This window comes from Sceloporus occidentalis, unplaced genomic scaffold (assembly GCF_023333645.1).
Source record: "Sceloporus occidentalis isolate IW3139 unplaced genomic scaffold, rSceOcc1.0.p SCAF_7, whole genome shotgun sequence".
NCBI classification, from domain to species: Eukaryota; Metazoa; Chordata; class Lepidosauria; order Squamata; family Phrynosomatidae; genus Sceloporus; species Sceloporus occidentalis.
Window position 1 is genome coordinate 43,572,157 of NW_028316987.1, and position 23,510 is coordinate 43,595,666.

Sequence of the window (23,510 nt, forward strand, 5' to 3'; positions counted from 1 at the left end):
GCTTTTGCCAATCTACTGAATTTTATCTTGTGCCTTTGTAATGCTTTCATAATTTATGTTTTAATTATATATATAGTTTAACCATATTTTAACAATAACATCTAGTATGTCTTTACTCAGGTGTTCATTTACTCATGTGCTTGTATTGGTTTTAATTTAAATTTCAGTGGGCGAAGGCAAGAGATAAGTGGACAAATTGTAGCCTTTTAATTGTAGCATTTTAACAACAGCAGCAAGTTTAAAATTCATTTATATTAAGTGAATCTGACTAGTATTCTCAAAGGAAATGTCTGAAAAGAAATGCTGTTATTTTATTTTCACTTAACATTTGTTAATATTGCACTTTATGAATTTATAACAGGTAAAACACCTTTGCAATCTGATGGGACACTTTTATCCTTGAACACGAAGTCCGAGAGGAATGACCAGGGATGGCATGCTAAGATCGGTCAAACAAATGGGAAGGAGGTACATACATTTGGGTTGTCCTACACTGAAGTGTCTGGAAAACCTGTTGATTTATATTTTATTGCTGTCATAAAAAAGGTGCTTTTTCTTGCTGGACATAATAGGTGTCCATTGTACTGAGTCTTTCCATGTTTTCTCTCTTGTGACACCTTAATTGTGCCAAGAACGGAATTTGTACCTGAGGGACCTGGGAGACAATGAAGAGTTGCTGTCAATTTTCTCCTCTTTCCCCAAAACATTCCAGGTTACCTAACATCCCGTGTCACAAAACATGTTTAAAAAGAACTAATTCTGAAACTAAAAATATCTTTAATAATCCCAACTGGAGTATACCTGCTAAAATTAAAAGGATTTATGCAAAAGATACCTAGTAGGTCCTATTCATTTCAATGGATCTACTCTTTTGGGATTAACATTAAATCTAGCTCAGTATGTCCAAGGGGTGTGTGTGTGTGTGTGTGTGTGTGTGTGTGTGTATAAACACATGCATAGTATAACTGGAAAACAATGTTTAAAAATAAGTGTATTACAGAACGGAAACATTTTCTCTATTTTTCCCCACTGAGGAATTTCAAGACTTCTGTTTGGGCAAAGCTACTGTTGAAGTACAACTCCCCAAATCCCCTACCAGCCTGATCATAGGCCACATTAACTGGGGGATACTGGGATTAATAGCCCTAAAAGGTAACTGTCGGAAAACACTGAATTTAATAAGCAGACGAATCAGCTGTGTACTAACATCAAACAAGCTGGGGGCTCAGATTTGCATTAGTGATAATGAAATAGCATCCCAAAGTAAGACACTGTTTCCTCTCTTGAACAACCTTTTTTCTGGACAAATGTAGAGGAAATGGTGCATCCCCTGGATAACTATATATTCACATATATACAGAGCAGTGATTAATTATGACACATCCTCTTCTGTTATAGCATGTATTTTCCCATGTTTTTCTTAGTGTCTCATTTCTGTGGTGAGCCCAGCAGATGCAATTATTGGGAAATACGTTCTGGAAGTAGTAACGGGACCTAATGTTTGTGACCTTGGAAAGAGGTTTTTCTATGTATTGTTCAATCCTTGGTGTGAAGGTAATTAACACAGTTTTATAAGGTTTAATTTCTACCAGTGATGTATAAGATATCTCTGCTTTAGCCATTTTTTCCTAAAAACGGCATGACTGTGCTAACCAGTAATTAACTATAAAAATGTTTAGCAACATCATTGGGTTGTGACTACTCACAGGGGTATCTTAACGTCACAAAGGCCGTTTAAACAAAAAGACAGACACGGCAAAAACAAAGTGTCTCAAATACAACTCTACTAGTAAGATTTGGGTTCTTCAGCTGCAGGAAGAAACTGGCCAAACCAGCCATGAGTATTCCTTGGCTTAAAAAAAACACTATAAAATTCATGGGGTTGCTATAAGTTGATGGGTGACTTGAAGGTACAGTGGACCCTTGTTATACGCTGGGGTTTGGTTCCAAGATCTCCCGTGTATAACAAAATCCGTGTATGCTCAAGTCCCATTACATATAATGACATAGCAAAATGGTGTCCCTTATAAAAAATGGAAAATCAAGGTAAATTTATACTTTTTTGATACATTTTCAAACCGTGTATGCTTAAATCTGTGTATAAAAAATCCGTATATAAGAAGGGCCGACTGTACATACACACATTCCCTAGTATATCTCATCATATTTAGCAATCTGGAGGAGCCCTCTGTTATTTTATTTGCATGCATTGGCTATGAAATCTCTTGGTTTCTGACAGCTGTGCTGCTTGCCCCTCTCTGAAAGTATTTTTTTCTAGGCTAACTTTCTGACAATTGACTAAGCAAAAAAAGTAATGTATTTCTGTGTTTGTTTTAAGCGGATTCTGTTTTCATGCCTGATGTGGCTCCAAAAGCTGAGTATGTCCTCAATGATACTGGATGTCTGTATTCAGAGACAGAAGAAGGTAACGTGGATCCAATAAATTGGAAATACGGGCAGGTAAGAAAAGAAACATATTTATTTCATTCTATTTGTCTTGTATATACAGTGGACCCTTATAATCCACTGTGGTATGGTTCCAGGACGCCCTGTCAATACTAAAATCTGTGGGTGCTCAAGTCCCATTATATACAATGGCATAGTACAATGGTGCCCCTTATATTAAAGGACAAAATTGAGGCTTCCTTTTTGGAATTTATATATTTTTTGAATATTTTCAAACCATTGATGGCTGAAGCTATTGGAGGGCTGACTGTAATAAGCAGGCACTGTCATTTCACTTGCTGAAGGGTGCATGTAAAATAACATGGTGAAAATAAAAGTGGGGAAGGATATGTGCATGACTGCATGAATGCTCACTGGAAAAACTGAATATAGATTTTTCCAGCTGCTCCTCTTCTGCTGAACTGGGAGCCCATGTGATTGACAGGCCCAATTCCATCAAGTCTAAATGTGAATTATGTACTCACATCACTCTCTTTTATCTTATTGTATTTTATTTTTATTTTATTTTATTGTATTCTCTGTATTTTTATTGCTGTATAAATTGCCAAATTCCTTGTGATTGGGCAGGCTATACATTATTATTATTATTATTATTATTATTATTATTATTATTATTATTATTGAGGTAAGCTTGGACCAGGGTTCAGAGTCAAATAATCATGGAATTGGCTTCGGACATCAGTCTCTCAGGTTGTACTCTTCTGCATGAAACATGAATTAAAGTGGCATGGTATAGCCCACATCAAGGACAACTACTGGGCAGGCCCTGCTATGCAGTACTATGAGGGGTATTAGATAAGTGCATGAAATGGTGTCTGAATAGTGCAGCTTTGGTAGAGGCAGCTCTATGTCTTGGACTGCCTCTGTCTTTCCTATGTATGTATATATCTTGATTACCATCATCTCCCTGCATAGCAAAATGTTTTGTAAATTCAGGTGGGTGGTACAGTTGTGTTTACAGCTGCATCTACACTGCATAAATAAACTGATTTGACACCATCTTAATTGCCATGGCTCAATGCTATGGGATTCTGGGGTTTGTAGCTTGGCGAGATATTTACCCTTCTCTGTCAGAGAACTCTGGTGCCACAGCAAACTACCCTTCCCAGAACTCCATAGCATGGACCCCTGGCAGTTCAAGTGGTGTCAAACCAGGTTATTTCTGTAGTGCAGGTGCAGCTTGAGAGGAAAAAATGGAAGGCAGACATTTCATTAAGTAGGTTTGTGGAATGTAATAGGTCTATACTTCCTCTAAGTTGCTCAAAGCAATTTACATGGAGAAGAATTACCAAAATACAGCCAGTGGGTAGGAACCCTCTCACCTCCTGTTTTGTCTTCCTGGGAGGATTTTCTAGTTAGGGGTTAAGCGTGATTGCCATGGGGAACTGTAAGTTATGGGGGATGTTTAACTTGACCACGGTGTGGTCAGGCATGGAGGGTGCCAAACTGCTTGGACCTCTTCCGAGAAAGCTTCAGAAGAAGTGTGCTTCTTCCAACCAGCATGCTAGTTTCACTCCCTTTCTTTTGTGCCTGTATTTTATATGCCTTTTTTGCTGGCTAGGTAGTCCATAGCACTTTCATGTTCACTGTCTCTTCAACAAGGCTGATCAACAATAATTCCTACTTCTGAGTTAGCCTTGGCCTGGCAGTCTTTGCTAGAAGTTTGACACCTTTGAAACCCTCTCTCATGCCATTCACCTGGATCACGTGTGTTTCAAATGAGGGGGGGACTCACCACAAAAATTGCTGCATATATATCTCATCAATAGTAACTTATTGTAAGAATGTATCGTGTGCTGTGCTATTCTGTTTCATTGATAGGTGAGGATTTAATAATTAATTTCACTTCCCCTATATAGGCAATCTGTAGAAGCAGCACACAAATAGTGATACAGGATGGTTCTAGAGAGAGGGTTGTCTATATATCATGCCTAAGTCTTTATAAAATACATTTTGCCACATACCCTCCAACCATCCTGATTTAACAGCAAACATTTCCAATTAATCCTCTGTCATCCCACTGATTCAGTTGTTTTTAAAGTATCCTGGCTTCTCTTTCCTTCTCTCACTTTTCACCTTTGCCCTCAGCATACTTCAGTTGCTGCAAACAGAGCTAAAAGGGCAAAAATAGTTTGCACTCAGCAGCAGGGAAAGAAAGAGGCTGAACGTCACCTTTTCTAGTAGGCTTACTCAAAAGGAAACTGCTGTAGGCTCTTCTGGTTTGTGTGTTCTTCCTTATTAAAAACTTTTTCCATCTTGACCCTTTGAAAAATTTGGAGGATATAAATCCATGTTACTTTATGAATGGAGAGATTACTAGTGATTTGTAGCAGATATATTTCTACAAAACCCCTTGTGTAGGTAGCTGCATTGGTCTCAGAGCAAGCAATGAACTCTACCAAAAAAAAGACCTCAGGGAAGGCAGACAGTTCTGTATTTACTATGAGTCTTAGGAAGCAGTTTAAACTCTAGTTCAACAGAGCTTTATGTTGTGTTTAGTAAATGAAAGCAAGGTTTTGAGGAGTGAATTGTTTCCGAGTGACCAAACTTTGCTCTCTGCCACAAATACAGTTTGAGGAAGACATCTTGGATTGCTGCATATATCTTTTGGATAAGAGCCAACTTGAGCCAAATGACAAGAGAGATCCTGTGAAGATCACCAGAGTCATGTCAGCACTGGTATGTCCATTAATAAATAGTTTATTCTTTTTGTTTATTCAGATTGTATTCTTTTTGTTCAGAGGAAGAAAATAACTGTTTGCCTCAACAAATCAGGACTCATGTAAATTTTCTCACTAGTCATGGTCATTAGAGAACACCTCTCCCTCTGCAAAAAATGCATACTACAGGAATTAACATCTGAGAACATATTCACACTGCATCTCTTGCACAGTCCTTAGCTCAGGGATGGAAGGACATGTTTACTGTGAAGATGGTGGGCAAACTACACCTATTAGCATACCTTTGAGGCAGGGGCTCAGCTTTATCATAAGAAGCCCTGAAGATATTTGCTAGGGAAGTAAGCATTTACCTTCTCACTGCACTGTGTTCCAATACTTTTATTCCCTTTCTAATTCTCCTAAATCTTCCATTTCAAAACCTATTATCATAAACAAATAAACTATAAATAAAATTCCATCCTTTAAAATTCTAACATATGTTTTCAGGCTACTTTTAGAAATGCCTTTTTCCAAAGTAAGAAGTTTATCGCATTGCTCAAAAACTCAGCCTACCTTTCCCATTTTGAATTCTAATTTGGGATGCAACCAGGTATTATCACATGCATTCTGCTGCTGATGCCACCGGCCGAGTGCAACCTGGGTAACCTCCAGCTAGAATCTGAGCTTAGCCAGCCTCTTTTTCAAAACTGGGAAGATCCCAGCTTTGCAAATTGGCCAACTGAGCTCGGATTCTAGCTGGAAGTTAGCTAGGCTGTGCTTGGCCCGCAGCATCGGTGGAAAAATGCAACTGATAATACCCAACTGCATCCTGAATTAGAATTCAAAATGGGAAAGGTAAGCTGGGTTTTTATAACAATGTTATAAACTCCTAAATTACCCTGGCTCTCAGATTGCCTTTGGCGACCCTTTTGAGTGCCCATGTGCAACTAGAATTATCCTGGTGAGAATGAGAGAAAGGGCCTTCTTGGTATTGGCTTTCTTTTTGGACATTTGTTTCAATGGGTGTTCATCAGGCCCCAACATTGTAAACTTTGGAGGGCATCCTAAAATTTTAGCTGTTCACCTTGAAGAATAATTCCATTGGGGCTTTGTTGTGTGCTGTTGTGTATATAGTGCTATTTGGGTTTAATTTGAACACCTGTTCAATGTTTTATTGCATTATGTCATTTTACATTTTGTGGCATGCCACCTTTGGAGGGTTTAGCCTAAAAGACAGTTTATATATCTTGTTTAAAAATATACAAATTAACATAAGTATTTAGTTTGCAGGTACTGTGTGAAAATTTCTTTTTTTTTTAAATTTTTTTTAATTTTATTAAATTTGATCAAAAACAAACAAACAAATAAACACATATCTATATATAATAATTCTTACTTCAAAGAAAAAAAAAGAAAGAAACAACAACAATAACAACAACAACAAAAATCCAAAAGAAAAGAAAAACAAAACAAAACAAAACATTTATCCCTCCACCCTTCCCATCACCATTCCAACATTCATTCTAAAAAGACTTCCTTCCTCTTTATACATTATAACATTCTACCAGTATCTCTTATATACACCTTATATTTTTCCTATATTATCTACCTTCCTTTACTAAATATAATTATCTTCTCCACTACGAATATCATCCTTATTCACCTAATATTATTGTTAAATCAGATGTGTTACACTTACAAATTAGATATCATAATCTTCGAATTGTTTCCTCATGTATTCCAATACCAAATCCCATTCCTTTTTCATTTTTCCTGTAATGTTCCTTATAGATTTATCTCTTATTATTTGTGTTAATTTATCCATTTCTATTATTTCCGTTAGTTTCAATAGCCATTCCTCTTTTTTTGGTATATCTTTATTTTTCCATTTTTGTGCCAACAACATTCTAGCTATTGTTACCATATAAAATAATTGTTTCCCATATTTCAAATTTATTTCCTTATCAAATATTCCCAATAAAAAATATTTCAGGTTTCATTTCTAATTTGATATGTAGTATTTCATTAATCAGCTCTCTGATTTGCTTCCAAAATTTCTTAACTTTTTTACAGTTCCACCAACAATGTAAGAACGATCCTGTTATTTCTTCACATTTCCAACATTTATTGTTTTTATTTTTATAAATTTTTGCTAATCTTTCCGGTGTCAAATACCAGCGGTAAAACATTTTATACCAATTTTCTTTTAAGTTTTGGGATGCTGTACATTTCAACCCCTTTTTCCAAATATATTCCCATTTTTCCAGTGGTATGTTATAACCAAAGTCTCTAGCCCATTTTATCATTGTCTCTTTAACTATTTCATCTTCCGTGTTTAATTGTAATAATTTTTTATAAGTTTTCCCAATCAATTTCTCCTGTTCACTGATTAGTAGTGTTTCCAAATCTGTTTTGTTTTCCTCTTCTCCAAACTCTTTTAAATCTTTCTTCATTCTCTCATAAATTCTCCTATATGCATACCAACCAGCATCAAATCCAATTTGTTCCAATTCTTCCTGGGTTTTTATTACAAATTTATTTGATTCAATTTTTAACAATTCTCTATAAGTAAACCACTTTTCCCTTCTGATCATTTCCTTCCTATAAATAGCCTCGTGTGGCGATAACCATAATGGTAATGAATGAATAATATTTCTTTTGTATTTGTTCCAAATCCTCATTATATTCTTTCTTACACAGTGATTATTAATAAGTTGGTTACTTTTTTCCTTATCATAAGCTAGGTAAGCATGGAATCCAAAACTTAATCCCTCACCTTCTAATTCAAGCATTCTTTTTTCTTCCAATTTCATCCAATCCTTTATCCACATTAAACTACTGGCCTCATAATATAATTGTAAATTTGGTAAGGACATACCTCCTCTCTCCTGAGCATCCTGTAACAACTTTAATCTAATCCTAGGTCTTTTATTTTGCCAAATAAAACGTGATATGTCTCTTTCCCAAATTTTTATTGGTTTATTTGAGTTAATAATAGGGATCATTTGAAATAGAAAAAGAATTTTCGGCAATATCGCCATTTTTATCGTCGCTATTCTTCCTAATAATGATAAATTAAATTTACTCCAATTTGTTAGGTCTTTTTTTATCTCTGCCCATAACTTTTTATAATTATTCTCAAATAATTCATTCGTCTTTTTTGTTATCCATACACCCAAATATTTAACTTTTTTACTTACTTCTATTCCAGTTTTTCTCTTTATCTCATCTTCCTCTTCTTTCTTCATATTTTTAGTTATGATTGCCGATTTATTCCTGTTAATTTTACATCCCGTATACCTCCCAAATTCGTCAATTATATTCATCAGTATCTCAACATTGTTTTGTGGGTCTTCCAAATTTATTACTACATCATCGGCAAAGGCCCGTATTTTATACTCATATTGTTTTATTTTCACCCCTTGTATCCTTTTGTCACTCTTTATTCTACTCATCAGAACTTCCATAATTAATAGAAAGAGCAGTGGAGATAGAGGGCAACCCTGCCTTGTCCCTTTTTCAATAGTAACCAATTTTGATAGATCTCCATTAATATTAATTTTTGTCTTTTGTTCCCTATAAATCTGAGAAATCCATTTTCTAAAATTTGGTCCGACATTTATATCTTCTATAATTTCTAATAACGCTTCCCAATCCACCGAATCGAATGCTTTTTCCATATCAACAAACATCATGCTTAATTTTTTATCATTATGTCTTTCGTAATACTCCAGAATATTTAATATATATCTCATATTATTTTTCATATATCTTTTTGGCAAAAATCCGCATTGATCCTCATCTACCCTATCTTCTATACATTGTTTAAGTCTTTGGGCCATAATTGTTGCAAAAATTTTATAATCAATATTGAGTAATGAAATTGGTCTATAATTTGCTACATCTAATATATCCTTACCTTCTTTTTGTAACAGTACTATCTCTGATTCTTTCCACGTTTCTGGTATCTTCCCTTTTAAGATGTTATTCATAACTGTTCGTAATGGTTCTTTTATTTCATCCTTAAAGATCTTATAAAATTCTATAGGGAATCCATCTGGTCCAGGCGATTTGCCATTTTTATTTTTCTCTATCGCTTTTTCTACTTCTTCTTGTGTAATTTCTGCTTCTAATTTTCCCTTTTGGATCTCATTTATCTTAAATAGTTCTCCTTCTTTCATAAAATCTTTTAATCTTATCTCCTCCTTTTGCTGTCTCGTATATAATTTGGTGTAAAAATCTCTAAAGTGTTCTATAATGTCCTTTTGTTCAGTAATTATTTTATTATCTTTCCTTATTCTTGTTATCAGTTTTTTCTCCCTTTTTTTCTTTAACTTGTATGCTAGCCATTTTCCGGGTTTGTTGGCATTTTCGAAATATTGTTGATTCGCCTTTTTCATTTCCCTTCCTACTTCTTCTGTCAGTTCCAGTGATATTTTATCTCTTAATAATTTACATTCCTTAATTAGTTTTTCATCCTTAGGTTTTTTGTTTAATAAGTTTTCTTTGTCCTTAAGTTTTTTATTTAATTGATCTAATTCTTGATTTTTCTTTTTTCTTACTATCGCATTTTGTTGTATTAAAAAAACCCTAATTACCACTTTTGCCGCGTCCCAAACAATCTCGATTCCAATTCCCTTATCTGCATTTTCTTTAAAATAATTTTGTATTACCGTTTTTATTTTTTTGATTGTTTCCTCACTTCTTAAAAGATCAATATTAAGTCTCCATCTATAAAAGGATTTCTCACTTTTAGTGTCTTCCAATTTTACTATTTGGGGGTTATGATCTGATATTGATCTTGGTAAGATTACCATTTCTTTCAATATTTTTGATAGGGTTTGAGTAACTAATATTAAATCAATTCTAGCCATCGATTTATGTCTTTCTGACCTATGTGTATATTCTTTCGATTTCCCATATAGGTATCTCCACGTATCCACCAAACACACATTTTCCATTAGTCTAAAGAAGGATTTTGGCAGTTTGCCCTGTTTATCTTTTATAGGTTTTTTAGAGTTCCTATCCCATTCAGGATTAATTACCCCATTATAATCTCCTAGCACAATTATATCTTCATATTTTTGTTCTAGTATAATATTTTGTAATTCTTCAAAGAACTTAGCTTTTTTTTCCTGTGGTGTATAAATTCCTATTAGGAGAATCTTTTTGTTATTTATTTTGATTTCAATTCCTAGTACATAGCCTTTTTTATCATTGTAAATTTCCTTTGATTCTATTTGTTCCTTTACGTATATTACAATTCCTTTTTTCCTTTTCTTATTTGTTGATATATAATTTTTCCCTAATTTCCCGTTCTCAATAAATTTTTCTTCCCCTTGTTTAATGTGCGATTCTTGTAAGCAGATTATTTCACACTTTTGTTTTTGTAAAAAATGGAATATTGTCTTTCTCTTATGTGGTGAGTTCATTCCGTTCACATTCCAGCTTAATATTTTCATTGTTTAGGTTCAATTATTATATCACTCTCTCTATATGTATTTATGTAAATATTTTTTATCACAAAACAAACTTTATTTGGTTAGATTTTCAAACACATGAGGAATCAATTCTCTTAATAATAATAATAATTTGTTTTATTTATATACCGCTATTCCAAAGATCATAGCGGTGAACAGCAAGTAAGCTAATTAGCAAGTAAGCTAATTTGCCCCCAACAGTCTGGGTACTCATTTTAGCGACCTCGGAAGGATGCAAGCCTGAGTCGAGCTTGGGCCCTTTTGCTGGTCTTGAACTCGCAACCTTGTGGTTTTGAGTAAATGGCTGCAGTACAGGCATTTAACCACTGCGCATACCACCCAAAACCAAAAAAATATATATTCAGAATACAAAGGACAATAAAACAATAAAAAAATAAAAAAAGAGAAAGAAAAAAAGAAAAATCACAAATATACAAATATATCTATGTCTACAACCCAATTACATTAATCTCACAACTTCACTAGCTCTTCCCTTCCTCTTCTTCTCCTTCTGACCTATCCCTTTCTTCTGATCTTTTTCCTTCTTCCTTTTTGCTTTGTTCTGTTTCTCTCGCTATCATTTGTCTCGTCTTCACACCTTCTTTGGATCCCGTTTGATCTTGCTCTTTTGATCTTTCAATATCTTTTCTGTTTCTTTTCCAAAAGTCCGCTGCTTTCTCTACTGTGTCGATTCTGTATTTTTTTTGTTTCCAGGTTAAAGATAACCCTTCAACTTCATCCCATCTAAATGGAATCCCATGTACTTTTAATTGGTCTGAAAGAAAATTATAATCTTTTCTCGATTTTAATACAATTTTGGGAATGTCCTTAAAAATTTGAATTGTACGTCCATCAATGATTAATTCTTTTTTATAACTTTGTTGTATTATCAAATCTCTCGTTTGCTTTCGTACACAATTCACCACAATATCCCTGGGTACCTTCTTTTGTCTTGCGACTTTAGAGCTTATGCGGTATAAGGTGTCAATCTCCCAGGGGAATTGCTCTGCTGGTTCCTCCACAAAATCAGCCAAAATAGGAATCAAAAATTTATAAAGATTTTCTTGATCTTGTTCTGGTACACCACGTAGCTTAATACAGTTTTGTCTCAGTTTCGTCTCAAGCCTTATTATTTTACGTCTATCCTCATTCTTCTCCTCTTCAATTTTAGTAACTTTTATTTCCGTTTGTGTGACACTATTCTCCAGTAGCGTTAAATTACTTTCAAGATTTTCCACTTTGCTGGTTATTTTCTCCAAATCTTTGTTTATTTTTTCCAAGGAGCCTTTTATTTCTCCCATTTCTTTTTGTATCTCAGTCCTAATTTCCAGTTTCAAATCTGATCTCAATTTTGCGTTGTCCTCTTTCAGCTCCTCCTTCATCCTTCTTATTTCATCCAGCATTGACAACTCATTATATTCTGTAGGTTTGAGCACTGTCTCTAGGGATGGTCTTTTTGGTGGTTGGGATGTAAATTGAGCTGTTGTTTTCCTGTTTGCAGACATTCCTTCTATATAATTCAACCAGTCAAATAGTATTTCTATTGGTACACAACCAAACATACAACTACTCACAATCTTAGCTCCAATCCCTTATTATCCCAATTGTCAAGCCCAGTCTTTTGATCTCTTCTGCTTTCAAAAAGTCCTTTTCTTTTATATGTATCTAAGAGCCCACAAATATGTTTGAAAGCACCTGTTTAATTGCCAATACCAATTATTACAATTCACCAATTTTTCAGCTTTCCTTTTGTTTTACTTTCCCTCACCCTTATCTCTGATAACACAGGTGTTACCCTTCTCTAGTTACACGTCTTGCAAACCAGCCTCTTTAATAATTATCAAGACTTCTTGTGGTCTCTCTCTCTCTCTCTCTCTTTTTTTTTTCCCCCTTAGGGAGTCAAACTTTATACTGAGCAATCCCTTATTTTGCAGGTGCTTTCAAGGTCAGTTGCAAGGCTCTAGCCAAACAATGAGATAATCAACTAGCAAAGACTAAAAATTCTCACAATAATTTACAACAGTGTCACAGTGAGAGAAAGTATATATATATATATATATACTATCCCTCTTCAATATACTATTTCCTCTGAACTGCTTTTACAAATTAATACTGTTATACTATTGCTGTTGTTATATAAATCAGACTCAAGTGCCTATTGTTTCAGTATGTTGCAATGGATACAGTGGATACAATGAATACAGTAAATACAATGAATATAAACTCTCTTAGACAGTTAAGTTTTACCAAATGTTCCAATAATTCCTTCCACAAGTTTCAATTGCTGTTTCCTTGCAGTACTCCTAACAGTTTCCAATATTCAAAGTTCAATATTCAATATTCAATGTTCAATGTTCAAAAGTTGGTTTATCTCCTTGATTGTGTTTTTATAATTCCAGTCTTCACTTATAAACTCCAAGGGGAATTTATTAATTTATTAACCCACCTTCTAAATATATTTTCCCAAATATTATTTCCAAAACAATAATTTTTGCTACTGGTGTCCCAAAACAAAATGATTTCAATGTCAAAACTCCAGTGCTCTGATTTGTAATTCCAAATTAAAGAGCAGGAAACAGGAAGAAGAGAAACAGAGTCCAGTTGAGCTATAAAGTTTGTTTGTTTCTTTTTAAATTGGAATGTTTAGAAAGGGGTGTCTTTCCCGATCTTGTTACTCTTTTAAATAGCTACTTCACTCACTCCTAGATATCTTTTCCGGAGCTACCATGCACAAAAACAACAATGTCCTTTCCTCTTTCGTTGTGCTTGTTTGTCCCAGCTTTATTGCACACTCTTGATTAACTGCAAATATACAAGCCGCAATGGAGATTAGCACAGAGATTTTAATCCAAGAGGAGTGTGCTTTCTCTCCCTTTTTTTTTATTCTTGCTGCTTGAAAGTTTGAATGGCAGGCTCGCTCTTGCCGCCGAAGCTGATAGCTGGCTCCGAGCGCCCGCGCTTTCCCCGGGCTTCTCTGCGTCCCGAAGTCCCTTCTTACCCTCCTCCTTCTTGCTTGCTTCTTTTGGTTTCTGGGCTCGGTGCAGAGTGCTCTCGGGGATGCCAAAGTGGGCGCCTCTGGTCCCCCTTATCGAGGGGGTACTTCAACCCTGCCTTTGATGTCACTAACAGGGTCTAAGGGCCAGCGACTGCCGTTCCGAGGGAGAGCCTCTCTCAACAACGGCCACCGCGATCGGCCATGCCACCGGAAGCCAAAAATTTCTCATTAAGAAACCATGAGGGTGGGTTCCAAAGCAGAAATTACGGCATAGCAGTAGGTGACTGGAACCATGGAAAGTGTTTGCATGGTGAAAATGGTTTTTTGGTCATTAATGTATTTTGTGGTATTCAGTTTTATTATACATTGCTTTGGGAACATTTACTCTAAACAATAGTTCATAAATAATATAAACACATGAATTGGCAATCTGGCTGCCTCACGTTATTCTGGATTGAATCCAAGCAATGTCCAAGCAAGGGGGTGGGAGGGGGGGTCATATACAGGAATTTCATCAAGGTAGCACTTCAGTAGCATCAGGTTCAGGTGAGCAAGTATCAAATGTTTACAGTGGTGGCATCCTTTCTGTGCCTCTCCATTCCAATTAAAGAACTACTGTTACCCCCCCCCCCCCGACCCCAAATGTTAAGGGATTTAGATGTCTCTCTGCTGTTTTAAGTTTTCCCTACATATGTGTTCCCTACAGCTACCAGTGTGGTGTAGTGGTTTGAGCAATGGACTACAACTCTAGAGATCATAGTTCAAATTCCAGCTTGGCCATGGAAACCCACTGGGTGTCCTTGCTCATTTTGCTCAGCCGGAAGTCTTCCAACCCAAACATTTAATGCGCCTCAGCACTGAATAGGGATGGCTTGGCACTGGGGGAACTGAACGGGGCCATTTTGAGGATGCTTTGCTGTGTGGTAAAATCTGTTTTTTCTCAGTTGCATGCGGCCCCAAGTGGCCCCTTCCAGTGCCCATAAGGGGGAGAAAAATGTGTGCGATAAGCTCCTTAGTAAAAAGCTTCAGTACAATAGTTTGGGACATTTAAAATTGTAACTCCCTACATTTCAATTATATGGGTAGAAGAAGTTTCATAAGGTCAAAAATCTCTCAGTGCTACAACCATGAAGCAACTTTGTTAAAATGTAATGGGGAAAAAGAGGGATTCAATTATATGTTTTGTTTACTTCATTTATTGCTTAGGTTAACATGGAGGATGAGAAGGGTGTGCTCTTTGGAAAATGGGGATTGAAGATGGAAAACAATTTATGTGAAGGCTTCCCATGTCCTTGGCATTGGAAAGACAGTGTCCGAATTTTGAAGCAGTTTTACAGAACCAAAAAACCTGTCTTGTATGGCCAGTGCTGGGTTTTCTCTGGTGTGCTTAACACAGGTAGGATACACACCATGGCGATGGTCTCTATGTACTAAAAATGCAGGTCAACAGAATCTCCTTATGCAGAAGTTGTGTTTCTTGAAATATCACATACTTGGAAAGGCTATTGTCACACGCGGCTTTTAAACTGTGATTCCCACAGAACGGAAGTGGCATCAGTAATGCTAGTCAAACAGTGCCACTTCCCTCCTGTAGTTGCCCCAACTCTGATCCGTCCCTTTTCATTCAGAGGGGAAGCCTGTGAATGAAATGCCAATCGTGTAATGCCCTGGATGCAAAATGCCATTTCTGGGACATTTGCACCATTGGCTCTCATGTGGTATCACTGCCTCCTCCTTCCCCCCCCCCTTTCCCTCTTCCCCCTCACTTTCTTTTTAAAAATCCCATTTTTTCATGCAATTTCAGAGCTCTGAAACCTCAAAATTGTAAAAATAAATGTTTCAAAGCTTAAATCAGGGCTGCAGAGCTCCATCATTGTGTGGAAAAGTTTAATTTTTTCCACAAAAAAAAAAGAGAAAAACCTAAAGGCATTCTGGGAAAGGCATAAGGGAGGGAGGGTAGAGTTAAAGGCAAGGACAGGAAGAGGATGTGATGGGGCAGGCAGGCCCAATCTTGTGAATGCAAAAGTGTGGCAGTACCTGCTTCAAAATCAGTATACAGTGGTGCCCCGGGTTACGAAATTAATTCGTTCCGCTGTCAATTTCGTAACCCGAAAGGCTTTCGCAAGCCGAATTCCCATAGGCGCTAATGGGGAAAAGCCGCGATTCCGTGTGAAATCGCGCCGAAAAGCACCAAAAGTTTTTTCGTAACCCGAAAAAACTTTCGTAACCCGGAACAATGTTTTCCAATGGGATTTTTTCGTATCCCGAAAATTTCGTAACCTGGGTATTTCGTATCCCGAGGTACCACTGTATTGCCATTTTATTTTGCCTTGAAGGACTGAATGCAAAAGAGACTGTTGTGATAATGTCCTTAATCTGTTACTAGGCCAGCCAGTGTCAAAAAAAGGATGCTATGTGAAGCTTTTTTCTAGAGCTGTGGTCCAGGAGGGCTATTAAAGCCGCTCCATTACATCATCTTCCCTGAGATACTCCAAACAGACAAAACTCAGATTTTCCGAGTTACAATAGAGTCTAGTCCCTTTTGCATGACATTCTATCCTTCCAGAAAGCACCAGTGGGACTTACTAAAGAGGGATGAACAAACCAACAACTTCCTAATGATATCTTTCTCTGTATTCTAGTCATGCGATGCCTGGGGATTCCAGCCAGAAGTGTGACCACATTCAATGCTGGTCGCGACAATGACAAAAATATAAAAATAGATTTACCTGAGGATTTTCCTTGGTAAGTAATATGAATTGAAGGAACCTTGACAGGTGTGTGGGGGGGATAATAATAATAATAATAATAATAATAATAATAATAATAATATGTTTTATTTATATACCGCTATTCCAAAGATCATAGCGGTGAACAGCAAGTAAGCTAATTAGCAAGTAAGCTAATTTGCCCCCAACAGTCTGGGTACTCATTTTAGCGACCTTGGAAGGATGCAAGCCTGAGTCGAGCTTAGGCCCTTTTGCTGGTCTTGAACTCGCAACCTTGTGATTTTGAGTGAATGGCTGCAGTACAGGCATTTAACCACTGCGCCACCAGGGCTCCTACCATAGGGTGGAAAATGCAACTTGAGACAACGCATTGGCGTACATAATATCCAAAATTCGGGAAAGTTACTTTGGGTTTGGACTATAACTCCCAGAATCTACAACCTACACTGGACAGGGGGTCCAGGGGATATAGTAAAAAAAAAGCAAAAAGAGAAAGAACTTTTCTCAGGCTGCAGGAATCAACATCAGAGATGCATTCAAGAAGAGCCAGTCCCTGCCACAGGTTATGCCTATGTTTCTGCCTTTTTTAAAATGCTTTTAATGTTTTTAATGTTTTTTATACTATTGTTGTTTAATTCTGTTTTAGTACCAGGAATGGGGGGGGGCAGGGGGCGGTAGGTCTAGGGTTTGATTTTTTTAACTCTATTGTAATTGATGTATTTTATTGTTGTAACCTCCCAGATTCTTCATGATTGGGCGGGCTATAAATAAATCATCATCATTATTATTATTATTATTATTATTATGAATTTTATGGATTTTGAAAACCTGGCAACTCTAAAGTAGACTGTAGTTGTTCAGTACAGGAATGCAACTGAGGGACACTCAAGCCATACCCGTAGTACACCCCAAAAATATTACTGATCACCCAAAAGGAACATAAATTCGGAGATTGCTAGTACAAGGGGTGGATCAGACCCTCAGCCATCTGTGCCCTAAATGAGAGGGGAACAGACCCCTGTTGATTGCAGCAGCTGCTGCCCAGTAAGTTCAGAATGGGAGACTTTCAGGGTCCCTATGTAGCCCCTAAAATAGTACATACATATCAGTCACAAGTGCATAACTTCAGGTTATGCATTCCCAACTGCCAAACAAAATTTCAGAATCTGGGTTTAGAATCCCATAATTGACCACAAAGGTAGCAAGACAGAGAAAGACCTCCTGAGCACCTGGATAACCTGCCACTGGCAAGAGTAGACAGCACTAGAAAAGATAGGTCAGTGATGTGATAAAACAACTTCTTCACATGAACATTATACAGCATCTTGCATTATTCTTAGTAGTCTGCTATTCAATACACACGGATTGTTCTGGGCACAGAAATTTCAGTATTGTCAAATACACGTTAAATTGGTCTAGTGCTTTAAGCCACAGCTAAATCAAACACACATTAGATTGGTCTAGTGTTATAGATTATATATTATTTTAAAACCAGAATTTTAATGAGAAATTTAGCAGGGAGACCAGGAGTTCGGTTGGAAAGGAAACATGTTTATTTTTGCTGCAGCATTCCCAGCAGGAATTTCATCCAAATTACTGGGAACCCCGATTCTAAAGTGAAACAAGTTTTTAAAGCACTTTGAACAAAGAAAACTACAAATCACATTTTCATTAGTTACAGTGAATTAAACATGTACATTCACTGGATGTTCAAATCATACATCTCTCTTCCTCGTGGGATACCCATCAATTAAATTGTTATCTGTACAGTATAATTTAATTTCAGTGTCGCCAAACTGTCTATGCAGTATTTCCTTTTATTTGGGTTAGAATCTTAAGTTAGCAGCCATTTCCAAATTGTATACATTCCAAAACAGAGAATTTGCTCTCAATACATTTCAGCACTATATTTTTAACTTCTGAGCATAGTGAAATCCTCAATTTTAACCAATCTGCCTCACTAGCACATGAAAATACAGATGAGAATAATTTTTGTTTTCAATTTTGATTCCTAACTTCCTATAGGAACTTCCATGTGTGGAATGATGTCTGGATGAAAAGACCAGACTTACCAAAAGGCTATGATGGCTGGCAGGCAGTTGATGGCACGCCTCAAGTAGAAAGTGAAGGTAACACTTGATTATGTGGGGGGGAAATTAAATCTTTGGGAAATTAAAAGATTAAATGCTTGTTAGAGTAGCTATTCATTAAATTAAAAATATTTTTACTATAGGAAAGGAATTTCAAAAATGGGTGAATGCTATATATAGAAAACAGACAGCCAAAATAATAATTAATGGAAATAGAACTAAATAGATATTTAAAAAGGGACAAGGCAAGGGTGTCCTCTTTTTCCAGTCTTGTTTGTGATTTCCCTGGACATATTCTTAAGGAAAATAAATGACACAGCTGAGCTAAGGGGAGTTCAAATTAAGGGAGACCAATATAAAATACGTGCCTTTGCTGATGACATTGCAATATCATTAGAAGACCCTATTTCCAGTATTACATGTCTGAGAGAAAATATAGAAGAATTTGAAAAGGTATCGGGGTTAAAAATAAATTTAAATAAAACAAAAGTTATTACAAAGAACATGAGGAGAGAAGAGGAAGTGCAAATTCAAGATATGACAGGATTCAACATTACAAGAAAAGTGAAATATTTAGGTATAACAATAACAAATAAAAATGCAGATTTGATTTGGAATAATTATACTAAAAAGTGGGATGAGATAAAGAGAGAGATGAAAGATTGGAGAAACTTAAAGTTATCATTAATGGGAAGGATCTCAGCGGTGAAAATGAATTTAATCCCTAAATTACTGTTTCTGTTTCGCACCATCCCAGTGATAAAAAACAATAAATACCTGGTAGAATGGCAAAAACAGATCTCAGAATTCATCTGGGACGGGGAAAAACCAAGGATAAAACAAATTTACATGCAAGACTCGATCCATAGAGGAGGGCTTGCAGTTCCTAACATCAGATTATATTACGAAGCTAGCTCCTTAGAATGGTTGAGTGATTGGATTAAACTCGAAAATAAGAAATTATTGAAATTGGAGGGACACGACTTGAAGTTCGGCTTTCACGCTTATATGTTCTATGGGAAAATCAAGGCGAATGCTGCTTTTAAGAATCATTTTATTAGAGCGTCTCTTTATAGGGTCTGGGAAAAACATAAAAGATGGATCAGCCCCCACATTCCTTTATGGCTATCACCACACAAATGGGTTATTAATGCAAGAGGAAGGAAAATATAACATTCTTCATATTTCTCTGTAGGAATTTATTGTTGTGGCCCTGCATCACTAAAGGCAATTAAAAATGGTGAAGTCAACCATGACTACGACACCATGTTCCTGTTTTCAGCAGTGAATGCAGAAACTGGCTCCTGGAAAATAAAGAAAGACAATGGAAAAGACAAATGTAAATGGGAGGAAAACAAATCCTTTAAAATAGGAACAAAAATAATCACAAAAGCTATTGGCAATGAGAAACCTGAAGATATCATGGATGAATACAAATTTCCAGAAGGTAACCAATATACTGAAGGGTTATGTTTCTCTCACAGAGTTGAACAAAAAGATTAAAGTTCAGGTCATAAGATGTTTCCTCAGCAGAAAGGCTAACCACTTGTCATATTTGAGAATCACAGATTTACAGTGCTTCTTCAGTGCTGCATTAGGTAGATGCAGCACCAGAGGAGTGCCATGATGCCACACGCTGTGTGATGCAGCGCACAGCGCCATGGGGGTGGAGTCAGGGCATGTCTCATGAGGATACCATGCCCCGACTCTGCCCCCGGGACGGCCTTTATGACCGGTGTGCACAGCCAGTATATGTGCAGTTTTTGTTGGTATGTGAAATGGCCCTTACTCAAGAAATGTACATGATTATCCAGTCTTTCAGGCACAATAAGTTGGATCCAGATTTAGTCATACTTAAAGTAAACCCACTAAATTAAACTTTAGTTGCTTGAATAATTAAATCTGCACGCAACCCAACAGCTTTTTGTGAGATTTAGCTGGCATTCTCGGTTCCTGAATAAAAATACCCTACCTTCCCTCCTTTGTTTGAGCAAACTCATAACTGTGACTTCTTTATTCATCCCCAGTAATTATTGGTTGCTCTTCAGTCATGGAGTATTATTAACAATGTAAAGCACAAGAAGAGTAATGAGAACAAAGAGATCATAGTAAAACATTTTGTTTATTAAATTACATGTCAACTTTCCATGAATTGTCAATCAAACAAGCAATTTAAGCTAGCAAAAATGTAAAGCAAGCCTAACAGTACATGGCAAATATACACTTCTGTTCAGATGTAAGTCCCACTGAATTCAGTTGGGCTTAATCCTGGAAAAGCATGCTTGGGAGATGGGAATCATATCCCAAAAGAATAAAACTGAAAGCCGCAGGCAAATATACGAGTTTTGTTAAGGCAGTAAATAAGGATGGGACCAGGAGGTTAACGCCAAAGAGAGTTCCAAATAGGAGATGCCACAGTGGAAAGCCCCTATCACCAAATGCTATCTACCTTATGTCCAGTGCCAAAGGGAGCTGAAGCAAGGCACCTGTACCAGACAGATTCAAATCGGTAACATGGATCTTTAGGGCAACCTTACCTCAAGTTGTCTATAATTGTTAAAGCTATCTCGTTTAATTGTATCTGGAAATGAACTAGAAGCCCATGTAACTATTTCAGAACTGTTGTAGTGTTCTTCCTATGTTTGGTCTTGGTTAATCTATGTGCTCTAGTATTTTGCTCTGTTTGAAGGCTGTGACTAGTTTTTAAAATCTTTTGCAAGTCAAGTTAATAGTCTAAATGCAATCTTATCAGTACGTAGTGACCAGGTTTTCTTCACATAGCACATAAGACTAATCTGCTGAAACTGCAATTGAATTTACCCAGCATATAGACCTCTAAGAAACAATACCAGATTTGATAGCATCCACCAACTGTGAATCCTGTCTTTCAGAAAGAATGGATCTTCCAACTCTGACAAATCACCCACATCACAGCACCTCTGTCTTACCCAAATTGAATTTGGGTTTAGCTGCCATCCTTCAATCCCTTACTGATTATAGACAATCATAGCTCGTTGAAAGACTCATTTGAAATTGATAAAAAAATAAGACATAGATCCAAGCTCATGGCATACTGATGGCAATAAAGTCCATACATCCTTGGCTATTTTACACAGATTTTAAATAGCACTGATGACAATAATAGAATCATAGTAATGGAACCTCTTGCCACACAGAAATACACAATCAAAGCACTCGCGACAGATGACCACAAGAGAGAACTTGTGGAACAGCCCTGCATAATTTCAAGGGAATGGGCCAATAGTTCCTCCAGAAGCATCTTCTGGCATCAAATATCAAGGTTTGGGGGTGAGCGAGGAGCCAGTCTCGGCCCATCCCACACAATTCGTCCACAAACATAGTATGACCAATCCTATGTAATAGTCTCAAGAAGTCTGGGAGAAACAACTAGATGACATTCCTTGTAGGATAAGTCTTCCAAAGCTGAAACCAGACTAAAATGGCTTCAGATAATTGTATGCTCCAAGAGTTTCTGCTATTTGCCAGAAAGCTGTTTTGCCCATGCAACTGATAAGAACATTAACAGTTTAGAGTTAAAACGATTCTATTTTTCTGTTTTCAGACTCTGAAGAGGAAAAAAGAGCCATGGAAACTGCTTTGTCACATGTAAAGTCTCAAACTCATGCAGAAGCAGAAGCCCTGCAGTGTTTAAAAGCAAGCATCAAACTTGCCTTGGAAACGGGGAAAAAGCTTGTACCAGGACAACCCATTGATCTGAATATTGTTGTTAGCAACCAGAAAGCAGGTGCACTGAAAGTCAACCTTCATGTCATTTTTCATCTGGAGTCATATGCTGGAAAAGTACATGAGAGATTTTTGCCCATCCAGGAGATTGTCCGTGTAGAAGGCAAGCAAGGTTTGTATTCAAAGCACCATGAAGCCATATTCCATGCCCTCTTATTTGATGGTGGCTGTTCACTTCTGTAGAGAAGAAGGACATTTGCCTTTCTCTAAGTAAGCTTCCTGTAGCAAGAGATGCTATGTTTGGAACAACAGATCTGAACAGAACATGGAAATGCCTCTTTGTAGTGGCCTTTCCTGCTCTTTTCTCTGAAGTTCGTACAAAGTCTTCAACTGGAAGACATTAGACAAGAGAAGTAAATGTAGTTCATAAGAACATATTATTTTCCTATTTGGAGGGCTCCTCCAAGCTTGTCAAACCCCAGTGATCCATATTTGAAACAAGAATGTGACCTTTGGCATGGAAGTTTTATGTTGACTTTTGATTCCTCATTACATTGCTGGTTACCATTGCTTCTTTTCTTTTGTTTAGAGTTCTAGTTCTAGGTAGTGCTAGGATTGTAAAAAAAATAAATACTTTTTTTAGTGCAAAACAAGGAAAGTAGATAATTGGGAGGTGCTGGGAGGGTGCTGAGTTCATTAGTCATTAGTCAATAAATCACTTTATTTATGCCCGCCTTTCCTCCTAAACTGGGACGTGGTGAGTCCATGGTGGAAACTGTGGAGATGGGGAGAAACCATGTACACACCACAGTGTAATGGCTACACAAGTGCCCCAGCGGTTTTCTGCTGACCTTGGTTCCCTCATTACATTTTGGACTGAATGCTTCCCACCGATTCCTTTCTTTTACAGCTGTAGCACTAAAATAGTATAGGACTTTAGCACTATGACTATGTGGGTTTTTTTAAGTGAGAGACAGGGAACATGGAGCATGGGAGTACTGGATCCATGCAAGGATGGCTGGGGAATGGGAGGAATCCATACCTTAAACCCGTGGTGGCAAACCTATGATATGCATGCCCTCTCTGGCATGCGAAGCCATCTCTGAGGGCATGCAGAGAGACGAGAGAGGGCGAGGAAAGGAGGAACAGGTGCACATTCCTCCCATGTTCCTCCCATGCCTTTAACTGTCTCCAGGGAAGTCCCACCCTCAGAATCCCGTCCCTGGAATTTCCAACTCTGGAAGTCTCCCCTGCCCAGCACCGGGTCACACCCGGTGCGGAAACACCTTTCAGTTTGGGCATTTAGTGTCTAAAAGGTTCACCATCACTACCTTAACCATACCTCAAGTAGGAGAGAAGAGCAGTAGAAAAGAAACATGCAGACT

General features: G+C 37.1%; 1 protein-coding gene across 1 annotated transcript in view; it reads left to right on the forward strand.

Annotated features, from left to right (window-relative positions):
* LOC149309631 (protein-glutamine gamma-glutamyltransferase 4-like) overlaps positions 1 to 23,510 on the forward strand; it is a 32,054-nt gene that overhangs the window by 3,542 nt on the left and 5,002 nt on the right. Inside the window, exons 3-11 of the mRNA XM_089532466.1 lie at positions 362 to 468; positions 1,425 to 1,554; positions 2,339 to 2,460; positions 5,038 to 5,145; positions 14,808 to 14,997; positions 16,244 to 16,346; positions 18,356 to 18,459; positions 19,616 to 19,867; positions 22,004 to 22,297. Of these exons, the coding sequence (XP_089388592.1) occupies positions 362 to 468; positions 1,425 to 1,554; positions 2,339 to 2,460; positions 5,038 to 5,145; positions 14,808 to 14,997; positions 16,244 to 16,346; positions 18,356 to 18,459; positions 19,616 to 19,867; positions 22,004 to 22,297 (1,410 nt within the window). The remainder of the gene's footprint in view (positions 1 to 361; positions 469 to 1,424; positions 1,555 to 2,338; positions 2,461 to 5,037; positions 5,146 to 14,807; positions 14,998 to 16,243; positions 16,347 to 18,355; positions 18,460 to 19,615; positions 19,868 to 22,003; positions 22,298 to 23,510) is intronic.